The 16,289-nt window shown below is 59.6% G+C and overlaps 1 protein-coding gene and 3 non-coding genes across 4 annotated transcripts in view; 2 read left to right on the top strand and 2 right to left on the bottom strand.

The window, feature by feature from the left end:
* LOC117648022 (very low-density lipoprotein receptor-like) overlaps positions 1 to 16,289 on the bottom strand; it is a 106,731-nt gene that overhangs the window by 88,935 nt on the left and 1,507 nt on the right. Inside the window, exon 2 of the mRNA XM_034390158.1 lies at positions 7,308 to 7,343. Within this exon, the coding sequence (XP_034246049.1) occupies positions 7,308 to 7,343 (36 nt within the window). The remainder of the gene's footprint in view (positions 1 to 7,307; positions 7,344 to 16,289) is intronic.
* On the top strand, positions 1,176 to 1,267 carry Trnai-uau. The gene is given in 2 exon segments: positions 1,176 to 1,213; positions 1,232 to 1,267. It is a non-coding gene; the product is annotated as a tRNA-Ile (tRNA).
* Trnai-uau lies at positions 3,650 to 3,741 on the bottom strand. The gene is given in 2 exon segments: positions 3,650 to 3,685; positions 3,704 to 3,741. It is a non-coding gene; the product is annotated as a tRNA-Ile (tRNA).
* Positions 10,296 to 10,387, top strand: Trnai-uau. The gene is given in 2 exon segments: positions 10,296 to 10,333; positions 10,352 to 10,387. It is a non-coding gene; the product is annotated as a tRNA-Ile (tRNA).

The following is a 16,289-nucleotide window of genomic DNA, read 5'->3' as shown; positions in this document are numbered from 1 at the left end:
TACGGGGCCTGCAGCGGCAGCGCGCTCTCTCTCACACAGACGCACACAGTGGAGATGCCTGCTCTCTCTCCCTCTCACACAGACGCACACAGTGGAGATGCCTGCTCTCTCTCCCTCTCACACAGACGCACACAGTGGAGATGCCAGCTCCCGACCGCCGTTCAACAATCGAATTAGGGTGGAAACACGGTACCGACGGAGGGATCCCAAATCCCTGGAAATTATTCGGAAATTACGGACCATGGCGGCCGGGCCGGGCCGGGCTGGGCTCGGCTCGGCAATGCTCGGCACTTGATTTATCGGGATCGGCTCCCTTGTGATCGAGTCGGGTCAGGAGGCCCAGCGAGATAAGCCCCTCCGGTGGGAAGCGCCGCGAGGCCGCCAGGCCCGGGGGGATGGTGGAGCCGGCGGCAACGGCCCCGCTTGCATGGCGCACAGTGGGCCAGAAGACCGGTGCAGGCGGCCGAAACTCCAGACGCGTTTTGAGCTCCAGAGTCGCTAAACGGGACTCGAACCGAACGTGTGACCCCACCAATGGATTTCTCTCCGAACGAGGAATCCATTGGTGGGGTCACACACGTTCGGTGCGAGTCCTGTTCAGCGACTCTGGAGCTCAAAACGCGTCTGGAATTTTGGCCGCCACCAGCGGTCTTCTGGCCCACAGTGCCCCGCCCCGCCGCTTGCAGTGCAGGCGCGGGTTGCCAGCGCGCCAAGCGGCTGGTTGACAGCCCTTCCCGCCCGATGGGCACTTGAGGGTGCAGCTGCTGCCGGAAGTGAGTGGCATCTGTATGGCGGGGCGGGGCGGGGCGGGGCGGGGCGGGGCGGAGCGGGGCGGGCGGCAACGCGAGGCTACACACGCGCAGCGCCCCGCTGGAGTGATGGCCGCCCCAACCCCGAGGCGTGGAGAGAGAGAGAGAGAGAGAGAGAGAGAGAGAGAGAGAGAGAGAGAGAGAGAGAGAGAGAGAGAGAGAGAGAGAGAGAGAGAGGAGAGAGAGAGACGCCGGGCAGCGCGCCAAATCCCCCAAACTCGGTGGACAACGGACTTATCTCCGCTTTGGTGCCAAATTGCCAACGCCAAAATTACGCCGCGCGGCCGGCAGTCCCGGCACCACACCGCGAAGGGCCTGGAAGGGCCGCGACGCGACGCCGCGGCCAATCCATCAGACACGACGTCCGCCCCAGTGGCGCAATCGGTTAGCGCACGGTACTTATAGGGCAGTGTCCGTGAGCGATGCCGGGGTTGTGAGTTCGAGCCTCACCTGGGGCATCATTTTTCGACGCGTCGCGGTGTTCTTCGCTCTCGGCCTGCTTTCCGATTTCCTTTTTTTTCCGTTTTCCGGCGCTGTACAAACCGGAACGTCGTCCTCGGCAGTGGGTCCGCAAACACCGAGGCGGCGAAGCGGCGACGGGGCACTTTGCGCCGCCACTGTGAAGACCGGCCCGGCGCAGGCTGTCGAAACTCGAGACGCGTTTTGAGCTCCAGAGTCGCTTAACGGGACTCGAACCGAACGTGTGACCCCACCAATGAACTGCACTCCGGACGAGGAATCCATTGGTGGGGTCACACGTTCGGTTCGAGTCCCATTTAGCGACTCTGGAGCTCAAAACACGTCTGGGATTTTGGCCGCCTCCACCGGTCCTCTGGCCCATTTCAAAGCATTGGGCTGTTCTCCGACGCGTCAGAACCGCACGGCAGCTCAATTCGTTACGCCATAAATCCCCCGGCATCAGCACGGCAACTTATTTATTTTTTAGCGACTTTGGAAAATAAAAACAAACAGTCTCGAATGAAACAAGCGGATTCCGTCGCGGGGGGGAAAACCCAAAATTTAATTTCCTAATTTGTGGCGATGCAGCCGCAGAGGATTAAAGAGCTCAATCACCCCCCTGCATGCCCAGCCAGGGCCCAGCCCTCGACAGCGCAACCAACACCCCCCTGTCTCTCTACCTCCTCCCCCCCTCTCTCTCTTCCTCCCTGCGGGCCATTAAAGGCTGCATGACCATGGTAATGGCACACACGGGTGCATCGCCACTGCGTCTGCAAACCCCTTTCCCCCTTCCTCTGTTTCTCTGTCTGTCTCTCTCTCTCTCCCTCTCTCTCCACGGTTACTTATTCGCTCTGCTTTTAACGGAATAATAAGGTCGCAGAAAAACCCGACACTCCGCGTTGTAATGTACTCACACACACCCGCGCGGAGAAAACCCCTCGGAAAAACCCGACGTGTCATTTTTCACGGCTGCCCTTAAATGCAGCGACAGGCTTGAGCGGCGCAGTCTCGACGGGTTGCCATTCTCCGTCCGTCCGCCGGCCAGTCTTTCCTCATGTCGCAATTACTGGGAGTGGCGACGCGACGTACCTCTACATATTCCCAGTGTGCGCTGCGGCCTGGCTGGGCCTGGCTGGGCCTGGCTTCGCGACGCTCGCCGTGCGACGTCCCTTGCTTTTTATTCTCATATAAAAGTTGTGCTGGTCTCTCTTCCTCTCTCTCTCTCTCTCTCTCTCTCTCTCTCTGAAGCAAACCAACGGCCCCACCCCTTTCTTGCCGGGCTTTCCTTCCATGCGGTAAAGGCCATTCCGCCTGGTCTGTCGTCTGTCTGCTGTCTGTCTGTCTGTCTGTCTGTCTGTCTGTCTGTCTGTCTGTCTGTCTGTCTGTCTGTCTGTCTGTCTGCCGGTCTGTCTGTCGGCCAGGGTGGCCGTCAGAGTGCCACTGTCCGCTCGGCCAACAACAGGCCCTGGTCGATCGTTTCAAATTCGCCTGGCCGCTGGCCGAGCTAGCCGGGCTAGCCGAGCCGTGTTCCAGGAGTGCCGTCTGGTCCAGCCCCTCCGAGTTCACGAAGCAGCCTGGCCAGGGCCGGGCCTCTCGGCCGCAGCGACCGCACCGGGAAGGAACACTCGGCGACCCTTGCGAGGCCGAGGCCGAGGCCGGGGCCGGCGTCAACCCAGCTGTTGATTAATTCGTCCTGTGTGCCTCCCTGATTACCGACTGGCCTCGGCCTCGGCCGGCAGCGCGACGACCTCCCCGATGTTGTGACGGCCTCGGCCTGGCACAGTGGGCCAGAAGGCCGGTGGAGGCGGCCAAAACTCTAGACGCGTTTTGAGCTCCAAAGTCGCTAAGTGGGACTCGAACCGAACGTGTGACCCCACCAATGGATTGCTCTAGGAACGAGGAATCCATTGGTGGGGTCACACGTTCGGTTCGAGTCCTGTTTAGTGACTCTGGAGCTCGAAACGCGTCTAGGGTTTGGGCCGCCTGCGCCGGTCGTCTGGCCCACAGCGCGCCTCCCCCGGGACCGTGCCGCCGGCACAGCCACGGCGCAGCCCTAAGTGACAGATTTCATATTAAAATGAGGCCAGCGAGGCCGGGCGGGACTCTCAGGCACTTCCACTACACTGACGCCGCGACACACAGAAGCCAGCCCTCAAAGGGGTTGCCGACTAATGGGGTCAATACCTTAAACGGTCCTCGCGGGGCTGGCGGGCTGGCGGGGCTGGCGGGGTCGTTAGTCTACATTAATGGAGCCAATGCGATGCATAATGCAAAAGAGTAGTGCCATCACCGCCTCCGTTAGAGGAAGACATTCGTCGTGTTTGTGTGTTCGACGAGCCACGGAGGGTGCGGAGAATCTCACAGAGGGGGAGAAAAAATTTTGCCCCAGGTGAGGCTCGAACTCACAACCCCGGCATTGCTCACGAACACTGACGTATAAGTACCGTGCGCTAACCGATTGCGCCACTGGGGCGGACATGTGAACTGCCGAGCTGACTGGCATCAAGGCTTTCCTTGTTTAGAACGGATCGTCATAAACACGTGGCCTGGGCAGGGGTTGAGCCTAAGCTGTCATCGTTCTCATAATTGGAATAAAAAAATTACTGAAAAAAAATCGGCACCGAGTGAGTTTTGAACCCACACCCTTCGGCATCACTCAGACACGCTAACCGATTGCGCCACTGTAACATCAGAGAACCGGAGTGCGGCCTGGGCAATAAACAGAGAGAAGGCACCACACCTCAGCACAAATAGGGGATCATGTAAAAATATTCAGAGCACTCCCTGCCTCCGCACTCCAGCCAGACCCGGCCCCTCCCCTCCCCTCCCCCTTCCCCCTCCCCTCCTCCCGCCTAGACGCCGCAAAAAGAGGCGGACTCTGCTTCCTAGTCAGATGCCATGCAAATAGGACGCCCGCGGTGAAATGAGAGCTCCCGGCCCGGGCCCGGGTTCGAATACCAGCCGACGCCGCTTTTTCGCCCTCTTTTTTTCGCTCTCTTTCGGTGGAGGGATTGAGCCTGCCGACGGGCCAAGGGTGGCTCCAGTTACCGATGAAAAACAAAACAGGAGTCTGGAATTTTGTCAACCTGGCCAGGTGCGCACCGCTGCCCATGCGTCACCACTGTCACCTGGATGTCTGTCTGTCTGTCTGTCTGTCTGTCTGTCTGTCTGTCCGGCCGGCCGGCCAACAAGGCGATCTGGAGCCGCGCCACGTAATGGCTTGGACCAATAATCAAGCGCCAATGACAGGCTGCCTTTTAAACGGCAGGGGAGGCGCCGTGCCCTAGCCGTGCCCTAGCCGGGCCGCCCCACGAGTGCGAGAGAGACAACGACGGCGCTGCTGCAGCGGCCCTGAGTGACAAGATGAAGAGCCGAATGCATTCTGGAGGGAGGGAGCGAGAGAGGGAGGCTGGCAGTGTCGCTGGCAGCCATCACTCCCCCTCCCCTCCCCCTCCCCTAGCGAGGCAACGCCGCGGTGACAAATGCATGCCTAAGACTTGCTCGACAACAGCTCCCAAATAATGCACCAGCTCGCTGCAGTCCAATCGGGACGTCATCGGCTGCCAGCTCGACTGCCTGCCGCTCAGTGGGCCAGAGGACCGGTGGAGGCGGTCGAAATCCCAGACGCGTTTTGAGCCCCACAGTCGCTAAATGGGACTCGAACCGAACGTGTGACCCCACCAATGGATTGCTGTCCGAACGAGGAATCCATTGGTGGGGTCACGCGTTCGGTTCGAGTCCTGTTCAGCGACTCTGGAGCTCAAAACGCGTCTCGAGTTTTGGCCGCCTCCACCGGTCTTCTGGCCCACTGTGCGGCATTCCCGCGGCCAGGCCTAGCCAGGCCAGGGCCTAGCGGCCCGGAATCGATTTGAATTTTACCGCCTCGCGCTTGGTGTGTTTGATGGAGCAGCCAATCAGGCGGGGCGAGCGGGGCGCTGCGCAAACCGACGGCCATTTGCATCGGCGCCAAGCAGCAAACTATCGGCGGAGCGGAACTTGAAGCAACAGCCCACTGCACTATTCGAAAAAAAATCTTGGAACTTCCAAGAGAACTTGTTGTTGGTGAAAAATCTCATTCAACGAACGTTAATGAAAGCAGATGATCCGTCGCTTTTCACAACTGCTGTGAGAGCCGAGAGGTTAGAGACGTGGGATCGAGTTACCGCAAACCGGCGTTCGAATACCAGCGTCACATAAGTTTTTGCGACTTGCTATCTTAAGGGTGGTGGTTCGAGGCCATTAGAGCGGAGCCGTGTGCAACAGGCCCACATGCCGGAGGTTCGACTCCTAACAAATATTTCCATTTAATTTTATTGCCTCACCCAGTGCGGTTAAAACCCGTGAACGTGAGCCCACTTCGAGCATGGGACTTGGTGGTCCAGGGAGTAGAGGCGTCGGTTCCCAGTGCTGGGGTCGGCGGTTCGACTCCTCCAACTTCTTGCGAAATTTTGACCGGGTCGGTCGAGTCCTGTAGCGTCAAGAACCCACCTCACGCCGGTCCCCTCATCATGGGCCGTGGTGGCCGAGAGCGTAAAGTCGTGTGATCCCGGTGACGGGGTCCGGGGATCGAATCTCATCATTTCGTTACATTTTTCGACCGCCTTCCTCTCAGTGCAACTCAAACCCGTCGTCCAACACGCTGCCAGACGTACAAGCGTGATAGCGTAGTGGTCAGAGTCACATTCACCTGGCCACTCCGCTGTGGGTGTCTAAAAAGCAATCCGCTTCGGCGGGTTGGCCTCGGCACTGGAGCGATGGCGTATTTGATCCATCAATCCAGACCATCCGGTGTGTGGTTGCGGGTGGTGCCTCCTCGATTCGTCGGGGAGGCGATGATAAGTCCTTTGAAGCTGGCCTAAAACGCTGTATGTTCGGTACGGGAGCGCCGGACAGTGGGGGTACCATGGGGTACACAACCAACCCTACGAAAACAAGAAGCTCCCACCAAACCTCTTCTCTGTCTGAGTCTCTCTCTGTCTCTCTGTCGTCTCACTCTACGTCCCGCCCCTCTAAGAGCTTCGTACTGGGTGCTCTCACCCAGCTGCCTGAGCTTTGGGGTCCTACTGGGTCCCCCGGCGAACGCTTAGAGTCGCTGACGGGATTAACCCCAGGTACCTGATAGCACCGGTTCCCATCCCGAACACCGAAGTAAAGCAGGAGGCCTCCCCATTAAGACTGCACTGAGAATCCAAACGCTATGAGTATAGCGTCAATTGGTGCAATGCAAAATCATTGCACATGAAGTGCAATGCCTCTCCTTTCCCATGCATTATCACAGGGCATTTTCGGAAAGCATTGCACCTATGGTGCGATACGGCTCTGGCATTGCACGTGTGGTGCGATATCCCAGCGCATTGCACCATACGTGCTATACTCATAGCGTTTGGAATCTCAGTGTGGGGAGGGGGTGTAGAGTTCAAATTTTTTTCTTTTCCCTTTCAAATTTCTCAGTTAATACTCGTTTGGTTTTCTTATACGGGGTAGTATGCGGGCTCATTCCAAAGATAGTAATTAAAATTGTGTATGAAACAAAATATGTAGACCCGAGCGAGGTGGACTCGAGAGTAAAAGCACGCTGACACCTTCATGTGTATAGTAGTTATGTTTCAAGTGTGAAGGTATCATCTGCTAAAAAATAGCCTCCAATCGTCGGAAAAATTCCGAAACTGTCCGCTACTCTGTCTTCGTACAAACGCGCCCTGCAACCCGCTTTTCCAGTGCCGCGTGCGGCGGTTCGCGCCGCGCGCCGAAAAACACAATTATCCGAGCGATTGCCCCTGCCTGGCTTGCCTCCCGTCCGTCCGATTGATTTGTTCCGAGAAACAAAAGTTAGCCGGCCAGCGGGACGGAGCGGGACGGAGCGGCGCCCTTAGGCGGTCTCTCTCGCACGCCAGGCCCGGCCAGGCCGTTCGCGTCACGTTGCGAGAGAGACTGGCCGGGGTTCGACTACCGGCACCTCAATTTTTTTCTGCCTAGCTATCCTAAGCGGGACGGTTCGGGGCCGCGTGCTTGAAGACTCACGGGCAGACTGAAACTCACGGTCGGGAAGTATTTGGGGATGGTCCGTGACACCAGCTGTAACACAAACAAACAAAAATTAATGATTTTATTTTTTTGCCACGCGAAGCGTGTACACACACGCGCTCGCTCGTAAACCAAACCAAGTGAAATTTTTTTTTTTTCAAAATTGTCTGCGAGTGCAACAAGGCCTGCTGAAGTGATTCGGCAGTGTGCCGCACTCTCGGGACGCCCCCCTGGTGTGCGAGAGAGACGGAGAGGCGAAAACAAAGACCCTGCCAATTATCTGGCTCGGGGCCCCAGCGCTCCGGGCGAGGGGGGTGGCGGAAATAAAATAATGTAGTGGACAAAGGCGGCATTAGGCAAGGAAAGAGTCGCCATTGTGGCATTGAGACTCTCGTCGTCCCGAGTGTCTCGAGTGTCTGGAGTGAGCAGGGCGACCGTGGCACCCCAGACCCTGGGGCCCGGGCCAGCAACAGTGCCCCCCTGGTGCCCCCCTGGCCGCCGTCGCAACGCCAACAGTGTGCCAACACTCGGCAGGGGCTGCAGCAACACTGCAAAGCACAGTGGATTTGACGGAAGACCAGCGCAGGCGGCCAAAACTGAAATGAAACAACTTGTAAAAAAAGAAGTGTTGACTGTGTATACGCCTTTGAAATCGCCGCCCCTTGAGACTGAAGTTCCAGGTGGGGACGACCCGAGCACTTCCGAGTCGTCAGGAACAGTTTCGACGAGGAGTTTCATTTCGACCAAGTCAAACAGTCCTGGAGGCGGCGAAACACGAGACGCTGGGGGGCGCTCCGGGGGCGGGGCGGGGCGGGCCGCGGATCGGATAGCCAATCAGAGCGAGCGGTCAGGTGCAACTCGCCAACGCACCACACCTCTGCGGAAATTAAACACTCGTTGTTTCTCTCCCTGCCAATACGATGCAACGCGCACAACACCCACTTGGTTCGTTTCAAGCCCAGCTGACGCAGATCTGGCTCGGAAAGAGAAGGTGAGTTTCCATCGTGAACACACTGTACAGGAAAGAACCAGGTGAGGCAAAAACTAGGAAGTGGCGGGATTCGATCCCCGGGTACCCAGCTCACGGGTCGACGCCTTTACGTCCTCGACTACTGCGACACAGCCCCTTGCGGACTCCAAAATTTGACTCTCGCCACTGCGAGGCAGCGCGGGCGGGCGGACGGGCGGGCGGCGGCGTGGCTCGGCGCTGCTCCCATCGACTCCTTCCAGGCCAGCAAGATGAGGTCATCCCCGCCAACAAACATTTTCCCGCGGAAAGGGGGAGGGAGGGGGGCTCATTTGGCGTGCCAGCTCACCGACATAACGCCCCCCACCCCCTCCAAGGGGGCGCCCCTAACGGAGTAATTTGAATTTATGGACGCGCCCCGGTTGCAAGAGGGAACGGGGTGAAGAGGGAGGGGGGGGGCTGAGGAGGGGGGGGGGAGAGAAGGACATGCAGGGGGGCTCAAAGCGCAGCAGCACACCACGCGTTCGGACTGAAAGTTGGACACAAAAGAGAGAGGGAGAAGGAGGAGACGGGATCTGATAAGGGGGAGCGGCTGAGAAAAGAGAAAGGGGTGAGGGAGGGGGGGGGGGTAATGTAGTGGAGAGACAAAGAAAAGGCACTCTGAAAAATGGCAAATTGCGGGTGACGTGCGGGCGGGGCGGGGCGAGGCGGGGCGAGGAAGGAACTATTTGTCCGTTTCAGAGAGGCGAGAAGGCGAAAACGCACAGTTTTCACTCCTTCCGGCGGATGGGAGGGAGGCCTCGCGGCTCAGGCCCACGTTGTAGGAATGGCGCGTAATGCATTCATGGAAAAAAAGAGTATCCTGGCGGTTTTGACGCTACGTTTTTATCAGTGTCGGTCGTGTGTGTGTGTGTGAGAGTGAGTGTGTGTGAGCGCGTGGAGTGAAGAGGCACTTTTTTTTTCGCGGCCGTAATCACACTTTATGTCGTCTATCAAATTTTCCTACGCTAACCTCACTTTACGTCGCCAGGTAACTTCACTCTCGATTGGATCTTTCTTCGCGGCGGCCCTCTGCAGGACCTCCGGCAACCTCCAGGAACCTGCAGGAACCTCCAGGAACCTCCAGGAAACTCCAGGAACCTCCAGGAACCTCCAGGAACCTCCAGGAACCTCCAGGGCCTCCAGGACGTTGCCTTTTCCAGGTCCGGGTTCGAGTCGCCCGGCCTGGCCCGGCCCGGCCCGGCCTTGCCCCATTTGCATTGGCTGTCCCCGGCGGCGGCCCAGTGCCTTTGACCTTTGACCTGCAGCGAGAGAGACGCGCGACCGCCAATCAGGGCGCGGCACGGCGCGGCACGGCGCGGCACGGCCTCAAAGGACCAGCCCCGGGGGTCGCTGCAGCTTGCAGGTACACTGCAAAAGCTGAGGAGGCAGTCGGAAACGCCGCGGAGGGACTTCCTCGCAGCGCACAGTGGGCCAGAAGACCGGTGGAGGCGGTCAACACCCCGAACGCGTTTTGAGCTCCACAGTCGCTGAATGGGATCCCAACCAAGCGTGTGACCCCACCAATGGAATGCTCTCCGTACGAGGAATCCATTGGTGGGGTCACACGTTCGGTTCGAGTCCCGGTTAGCGACTCTGAGGCTCAAAACGCATCTGGAGTTTCGGCCGCGCGCGCCGGTCTCCTGGCAAATCCACTCCACTGTGCAGCGGCAAGACGAGTGCGCTATTCTTTCAATAACGCGCCAGTCCCTCCGGGCCCACCCCTGGGGGTAATGCAATCAGTGTAGCGACACACCTAAGGCCCCACCACGCCCCACCACGGCTTTGCCGCTGCGTGGGGAAAGCGGTAACCAATTGCTTTTGGCTTTGTTAGTCCCCTTCCCGGCTGGGCCAGCCTGGGCCAGCCCCGCGCGGGGCCGCGGGGTGTCGCGAGAAACTTTGCCCCGCCGCGTCCCCACGCCCCCACGCGGCCAGCGCCCCGCCGGCCGTCGACACCGCCGCCTTTTTTGCACAGCCACTTCCAATGCAGCATGTCTGCCCCAGTGGCGCAATCGGTTAGCGCACGGTACTTATACGGCAGTGTCCGTGAGCCATGCCGGGGTTGTGAGTTCGAGCCTCACCTGGGGCAGTACTTTTTTCGCATTTCTTTGTCGACGGTTTTGAACCACGAAACAGGCAGGCCCTATTGGGCCCCATCAAGGTGGCCACGTCTCGACGCGAAATCAAACAAAGGGGAGGGGGGCCGACCACCCACACACACACACACACACCCACACACGCGCGCCGTCTTGCCTGACGGCCTTTGAATTCTGCTGCGTGCCAGGGGTGGCGCAAAGTGGTGGCGGAGTGGCCGGAGAAGTAAAAAGGGGCCGACAGAAAAACAGACGGACAGACAGACAGACAGACAGACAGACAGACAGACAGACAGACAGACAGACAGACAGACAGACAGACAGACAGACAGATCAGCCCCACTGTCACTGATCAAAAACTCTGCCGGGATTCGAACGCGCAGCCTTGCGATTATTGGCTCGGCTCAAACAGGCCTCCCCTCTCCCTCCCGGTCCTGCCACGTGTCAGCGGAGGAGGGAGAGAGAGGGAGAGAGAAAGAGAGAGGCAAAGAGAGAGAGAGAGAGTTATGGACGCGAACGAATTGAACGACGCGAAAAATGGGGAGGGAGCGGTTAAGTGGAAGGGGCTGTAGCGCGGCCGGGCCGATGCTGGGCGATGCACAGTGGGCCAGAAGACCGGTGGGGGCGGCCAAAACTCTAGACGCGTTTTGAGCTCCAGAGTCGCTAAATGGGACTCGAACCGAACGTGTGACCCCACCAATGGATTGCTCTCCCAACGAGGAATCCATTGGTGGGGTCACACGCTCGGTTCGAGTCCTGTTCAGCGACTCTGGAGCTCAAAACGCGCCTGGAGTTTTGGCCGCCTCCACCGGTCTTCTGGCCCACTGTGCGATGCCGGGCGAGGCGGGTGCAGTTAGGCCGGCTACAGCGTATCGACAGGTCTGGCCGCGACTGCCGTGACACGCCGGCCGGTCTGTCTGTCCGTTTTTAAATGGGTCGCCTCCTAATTATGAAGCACAGCCCCCACGGGGCCGCGGGGCCCTCCGCGGGGCGTGCATCTGACGAGCCGGGCCGCCCGGGCCAATCCATCGAGCGTGGCTCGGCTCGGCCCGGGCCGGCTCGCACGGCAAATGTTGGCAATATTTTATGCAGATCCGGATGGGCCTCGCCCCGATGGTTCGGCATGGCCTATTGCAGTGCAGGGGGAAGCCCGGTGGGAAAAAAAGGCGCGAAAAAACGAAAAAGCGCGGTGCGCGGTCCAGGCGGGCCAGGTGGGGACGGTGGGCTATTTACCACCACAGCGGGCCAATTTGAAACGGTGGGCACACTGTAACGCTGCCAACAGCAATGGAGTGCTCTGCAGCCGACAGCAGAGTCGTCGCTCGGTCTCTCTCGCACCCACACGGGGAGACGGAGCGACGAAAAACGACTGTCAAGTCTGCGGCCGTCTGCGACCGTCTGCGGCGCAGTGCGGCCAATTTTCAAAACGCGCGGCAGCGACAAAGCGAGGAGAAAACCACCGGAAAAACGGCGGGAAAATGAAAGAGGGTGCTGCATGGCTCTCCGGAGGGAAGCTTTCGCTTTGAGCTGCGTTCAGTGGAACGCCCCGGGAACGCCCCGGGAACGCCCCGGGAACGCCCCGGGAACGCCCCGGGAACCCCCCAGCCTCCAGCCACTCTCAGCCCCAGCGCGCAACCGGCGACGACGTCCGCGCGAGCCGACCACTCCAAAGCAACACCGCGTTGTATCGGAAAAACGCTCGCCGGCGCGCCAACACCCCAAGACAGGCACGTGTGGCCCCTGCCCCACCCCTAGTATGGACTACGCACAGACACACACGCGCACATATCTGACAAAAAGGTGATTGCAAACCAAAACAAAAACGGTGCCTTTGGTGGGGCTCGAACTCACGACCACGGACTCTGCCCCTCAAGTGCGACGCGCTAACCGATTGCGCCACCGGGGCGGGCGGAACCCTTCGCCCTCCTCGCCTGCCCGCAACTTTACCGCGACATTTCAAATTACGCACGGTACACAGAACACGGAAAAACAAGTTGTTGTTTCCCTGCGGACGGTCGTGCCGCTACAGTGTGCACGCCGTACCGCCCTGCATGCCTGTGTTTATTTTGCCGCGCCTCTGCCAAAGGATCAGAGCCACGTTCTCTCTCTCTCTCTCTCTCTCTCTCTCACGCAGGCCCACGCCTTGAGCCCCCCCCCCCCCTGGCCCGCTAAACCCGACAGGTCCCGATGGAAAGGAAACAAACTCCCGTAAACCGCTTTGGGACGCACGCATCAAGAAACACATGAGTTGCAGCCGGGAGTACACTGCCAAGCCAGTGCAGCGGAAGAGTACCGGCCGCCGGTCTCGTAAACAAAGAAAAATCTGAGTTCACGCTGATGGACCCGGCGGGAGTCGAACCCGGGCCGGCCCGCAGCGAAGACCCACCAGGCCGGCTATCCAGCATCAAATTTCTATCAAACGGCTACCGGAAGGGCTCCAGCACCGGCCTCACAAACACAATTATTAAACAGGACAACCACCGTCGCAGCACAGCGCGTACGCGAACCCGGAAGGGAGGGAAGAGGGGGGGGGGCTGATGTCCACTCTGGGGACGCCCTCGACCGCCCTCCAATCCCTGCCTGAGCTCTCCTGCCCCCCGCACGCACCACTCACACAGACGTACACACACACACACACACACACACACACACACACAACCTAAATCACACCCAGAGACGCCAATAGCCACGCAAAGTGGGAGGGGGGGCGGCTAACTCGCGTTTCGGGGCAACCCCTTCGACATGCCGGTGTCGCGCACACACACACACACACACACACACACACACACACACACACACACGTGCAATTCTGTTGTCCGAGAGGCTGAAAGAAGCCCCCGGTGCTAAGCAGGGCGCAGGGACCGAGGCGGGGCGGTCCGATTCCGAAGCGCAGAGCGTCGTTGCTCCGTCTCCGTCGCCCTCGCGGCGCGTCCCGCTCAGTCCCGCGGGGGTGCGAGAGAGACAGAGCGGCCAAACGACTCCCGCGCTCTCGGTCCGTATGGAAGCAAAGCAGGACAGCCCAACGGCCCCCCCTGATCCCTGGGGGAATCTGTTTCAAGGATCAGTTGCTGGCAGGAAAAGGGATTGGTCGCGACAGCACGCGCTTCCAGGTGTATGCGTGCGCGCGTGCGTGTGTGTGTGTGTGTGTGTGTGTGGTGTGTGTGAGTGTGTAGGCGGAGGCGGCAAGGGAGTTGGCTTCAGAGAGCGCGGGGAATTCAAACAAGTTTAGCCGCGATAAGGCCTGCAAGTTCCGCGAGCTTTCCGCCCCGTCCTCGTCCTCGCTTCGATGACGCGCCGAGACAACAACGCGGAAAAGGAAAAAGCGGGGCGGGGATTCGAACCCGGGAACCCGCGGACCCGGAATCCGTCACCGCGCGTCTCCAGAGCCAGCCGTTCGCGGAACGCCGCAAGCGGGACGCCACTCGGTCTGCCTGCACCTGACACCTTTAATATCGCCACCCGGAGTGGCTGGCGGGGCTCGAGCGGCTGCCGAGGCGCACGTAAATATTGGATCGGACGGCCGGGAGAGAGAGGCGGGGGGGGGGGGATTTGCCGCTAGAAACAAGGAGGAAGAGCGGGAAAAAAGACAGGGGCTGCAAAGGGTAGCGGATACCAGTTCTCCCCGAATACGTCTTGCTTGAGCTGCCTCGGGAATATTGCATGGATAGATGGATGAGCGGGGGGGGGGGGGGGGGGGCCCCACAGGCGAGTACATGGCGCCACTTCAAAGCCGGCATACGTACATACGTATCGTCCGACAGTCAATTCCGGGAAGCAAACAAACCGCAGTACAGTACCGAGTTCGAATACCCGTTCCTCTTTCCCCCCCCCCCTCTCTCTCCCTTTTCATCTTTCCGCGCTATTAAGGGGAGTTCATGAATCCCGTGCCGCATGAAAATCCGGCCAGAGGCACGCCGTCGGGCCGGGGCGGGGCGGGGCGGGGCGGCAAGCACCGGACATCACCCACAACACGCACTTAGCCTGAATTTTTCATCCCGCCCTGAAAGTTTAAGCGCCGCTTGCTCCGGGCGTGACGTCATCCCGCTCGTAACGCGTTGAGAGTCATGTACCCTTCGGCCCCCGTGGAGGCGGCTGAAAATCCCGGACGCGTTTGGAGCTCCAGAGTCGCTAAACGGGACTCGAACCGAACGTGTGACCCCACCAATGGACTGCTCTCCAAACGAGGAATCCATTGGGGGGCACCCCTTGGGTTTCGAGTCCTCCTCCACGATTTGGAGCTAAAAAACCGTCTAGGTTTCGGCCGCCTCCACCGGTCTTCTGGCCCACTGCGGGTCCTGTCGGCGCTTCGAGCCGTGCAGGCTTGGCGGCCTGGAGGGCCACTTAGCGCTGCCTCGCGCGAGTCATCCTGCTCATCGATCAGGGAAACACAATAGTGGTAAGACGGATCGGATTTCCAAGGCCAAGCCGCGCGGCACCGCCGTGTAGCGGCGCAGCGCCAAGGCCTTGCCGGGGGGAGAAGGAGAGAGAAAAAAGGGGAGAGAAAAAATCACGGTCTGAGCGACGCAGTGTTGCCCAGGAAGTATGCGGAAAGTACTGCATTCACCAGCCAAAGTCGCCAAACAGGACTCGAACCGAACGTGTGACCCCACCAATGGATTCCTCGTTCGGAGAGCAGTCCATTGGTGGGGTCACACGTTCGGTTCGAGCCCCGTTCAGCGACTCTGGAGCTCAAAACGCGTCCGGGATTTTTGGCCGCCCCCCCCGGTCTTCTGGCCCACTGTGCTCACGGCCGCCGAGCAGCGCGGCAACCCTCCCGGACGCGCTGCCCGTTGGGTTGCCTACCCTCGCCACCGCAGGGGCACGGCGGCACCGGACACCCACCTGGAACAGACAGAGAAGCGCACCAGGTCAGACAGAGCGTCAACAGTCTCCTTCTCAAAACCGCGACAAATTCGTCCTTTGGTCGGATCTCGGCCGGGATCCGGTTTCCGCCAGTGCGCCGGCAACAAAAAAACAACAACAACAAACAACAACAAGAAAGCCGCGGGGAAGGACCAGGGAAAGGACCTCCATCACGACGGGCTTGGTGACGTCTGCGCCAAATCGGATTACGCCGCCACCGTCTGCATCTGCGTAATTGGCGGGAAAAAAAAAAAACAAAACAAAAAAACGCTGCCGGAAACCATTTAAAACGCGACACAGCTACGCCACGCGGCCCTGCTCGGCCACGCGGTCGGGATCGCGGGATGTATACATGGCGCATTCCCAGTGGAGCGGACGGGAAAAGAGCCGGCAGAAGCACCACGGGCAGAACGGCACTCGTGAGGGAACGGACAGAGCGCAAAAAAATAGGTGCCCCAGGTGGCTCGAACTCACAACCCCGGCATCGCTCACGGACACTGCCGTATAAGTACCGTGCGCTAACCGATTGCGCCACTGGGGCGGACGGTTCTAGAGGCCACCTCTCCAGCCGCCATGGTCGCCCCTCCTACGTCACTTCGTCACTTGATGATGCGTGTATTCCATCATGGCACTCCACCATAAAAGTGACGTCACGTTTTTTCGCGGCCGCGAGGGGCGCTACTGACGCCGACCCAGCCGCCGATCGCCTGATTCCGAACAGCACACAGTGGGCCAGAAGACCGGTGGAGGCGGCCAAAACTCTAGACGCGTTTTGAGCTCCAGAGTCGCTAAACGGGACTCGAACAAACGAGTACCCCACCAAGGACTCCTCGTTCGGGGAGCAATCCATTGGTGGGGTCACACGTTCGGTTCGAGTCCCATTTAGCGACTCTGGAGCTCAAAACGCGTCTAGACTTCTGTCCGCCTCCACCGGTCTTCTGGCCCACTGTGCGCCGTGACCCGCAGGACGCGATGCGGTTTCTCGGCGGCTTTATGGTGGGGGGAAGTGACGTTTGGGAAACCAATACAGTGGAA

This window comes from Thrips palmi, unplaced genomic scaffold, assembly GCF_012932325.1.
Source record: "Thrips palmi isolate BJ-2018 unplaced genomic scaffold, TpBJ-2018v1 HiC_scaffold_3, whole genome shotgun sequence".
Classification (NCBI taxonomy): Eukaryota; Metazoa; Arthropoda; class Insecta; order Thysanoptera; family Thripidae; genus Thrips; species Thrips palmi.
Note: the sequence above shows the minus strand (reverse complement) of the source record. Positions and strands in the feature narration are given on the sequence as shown.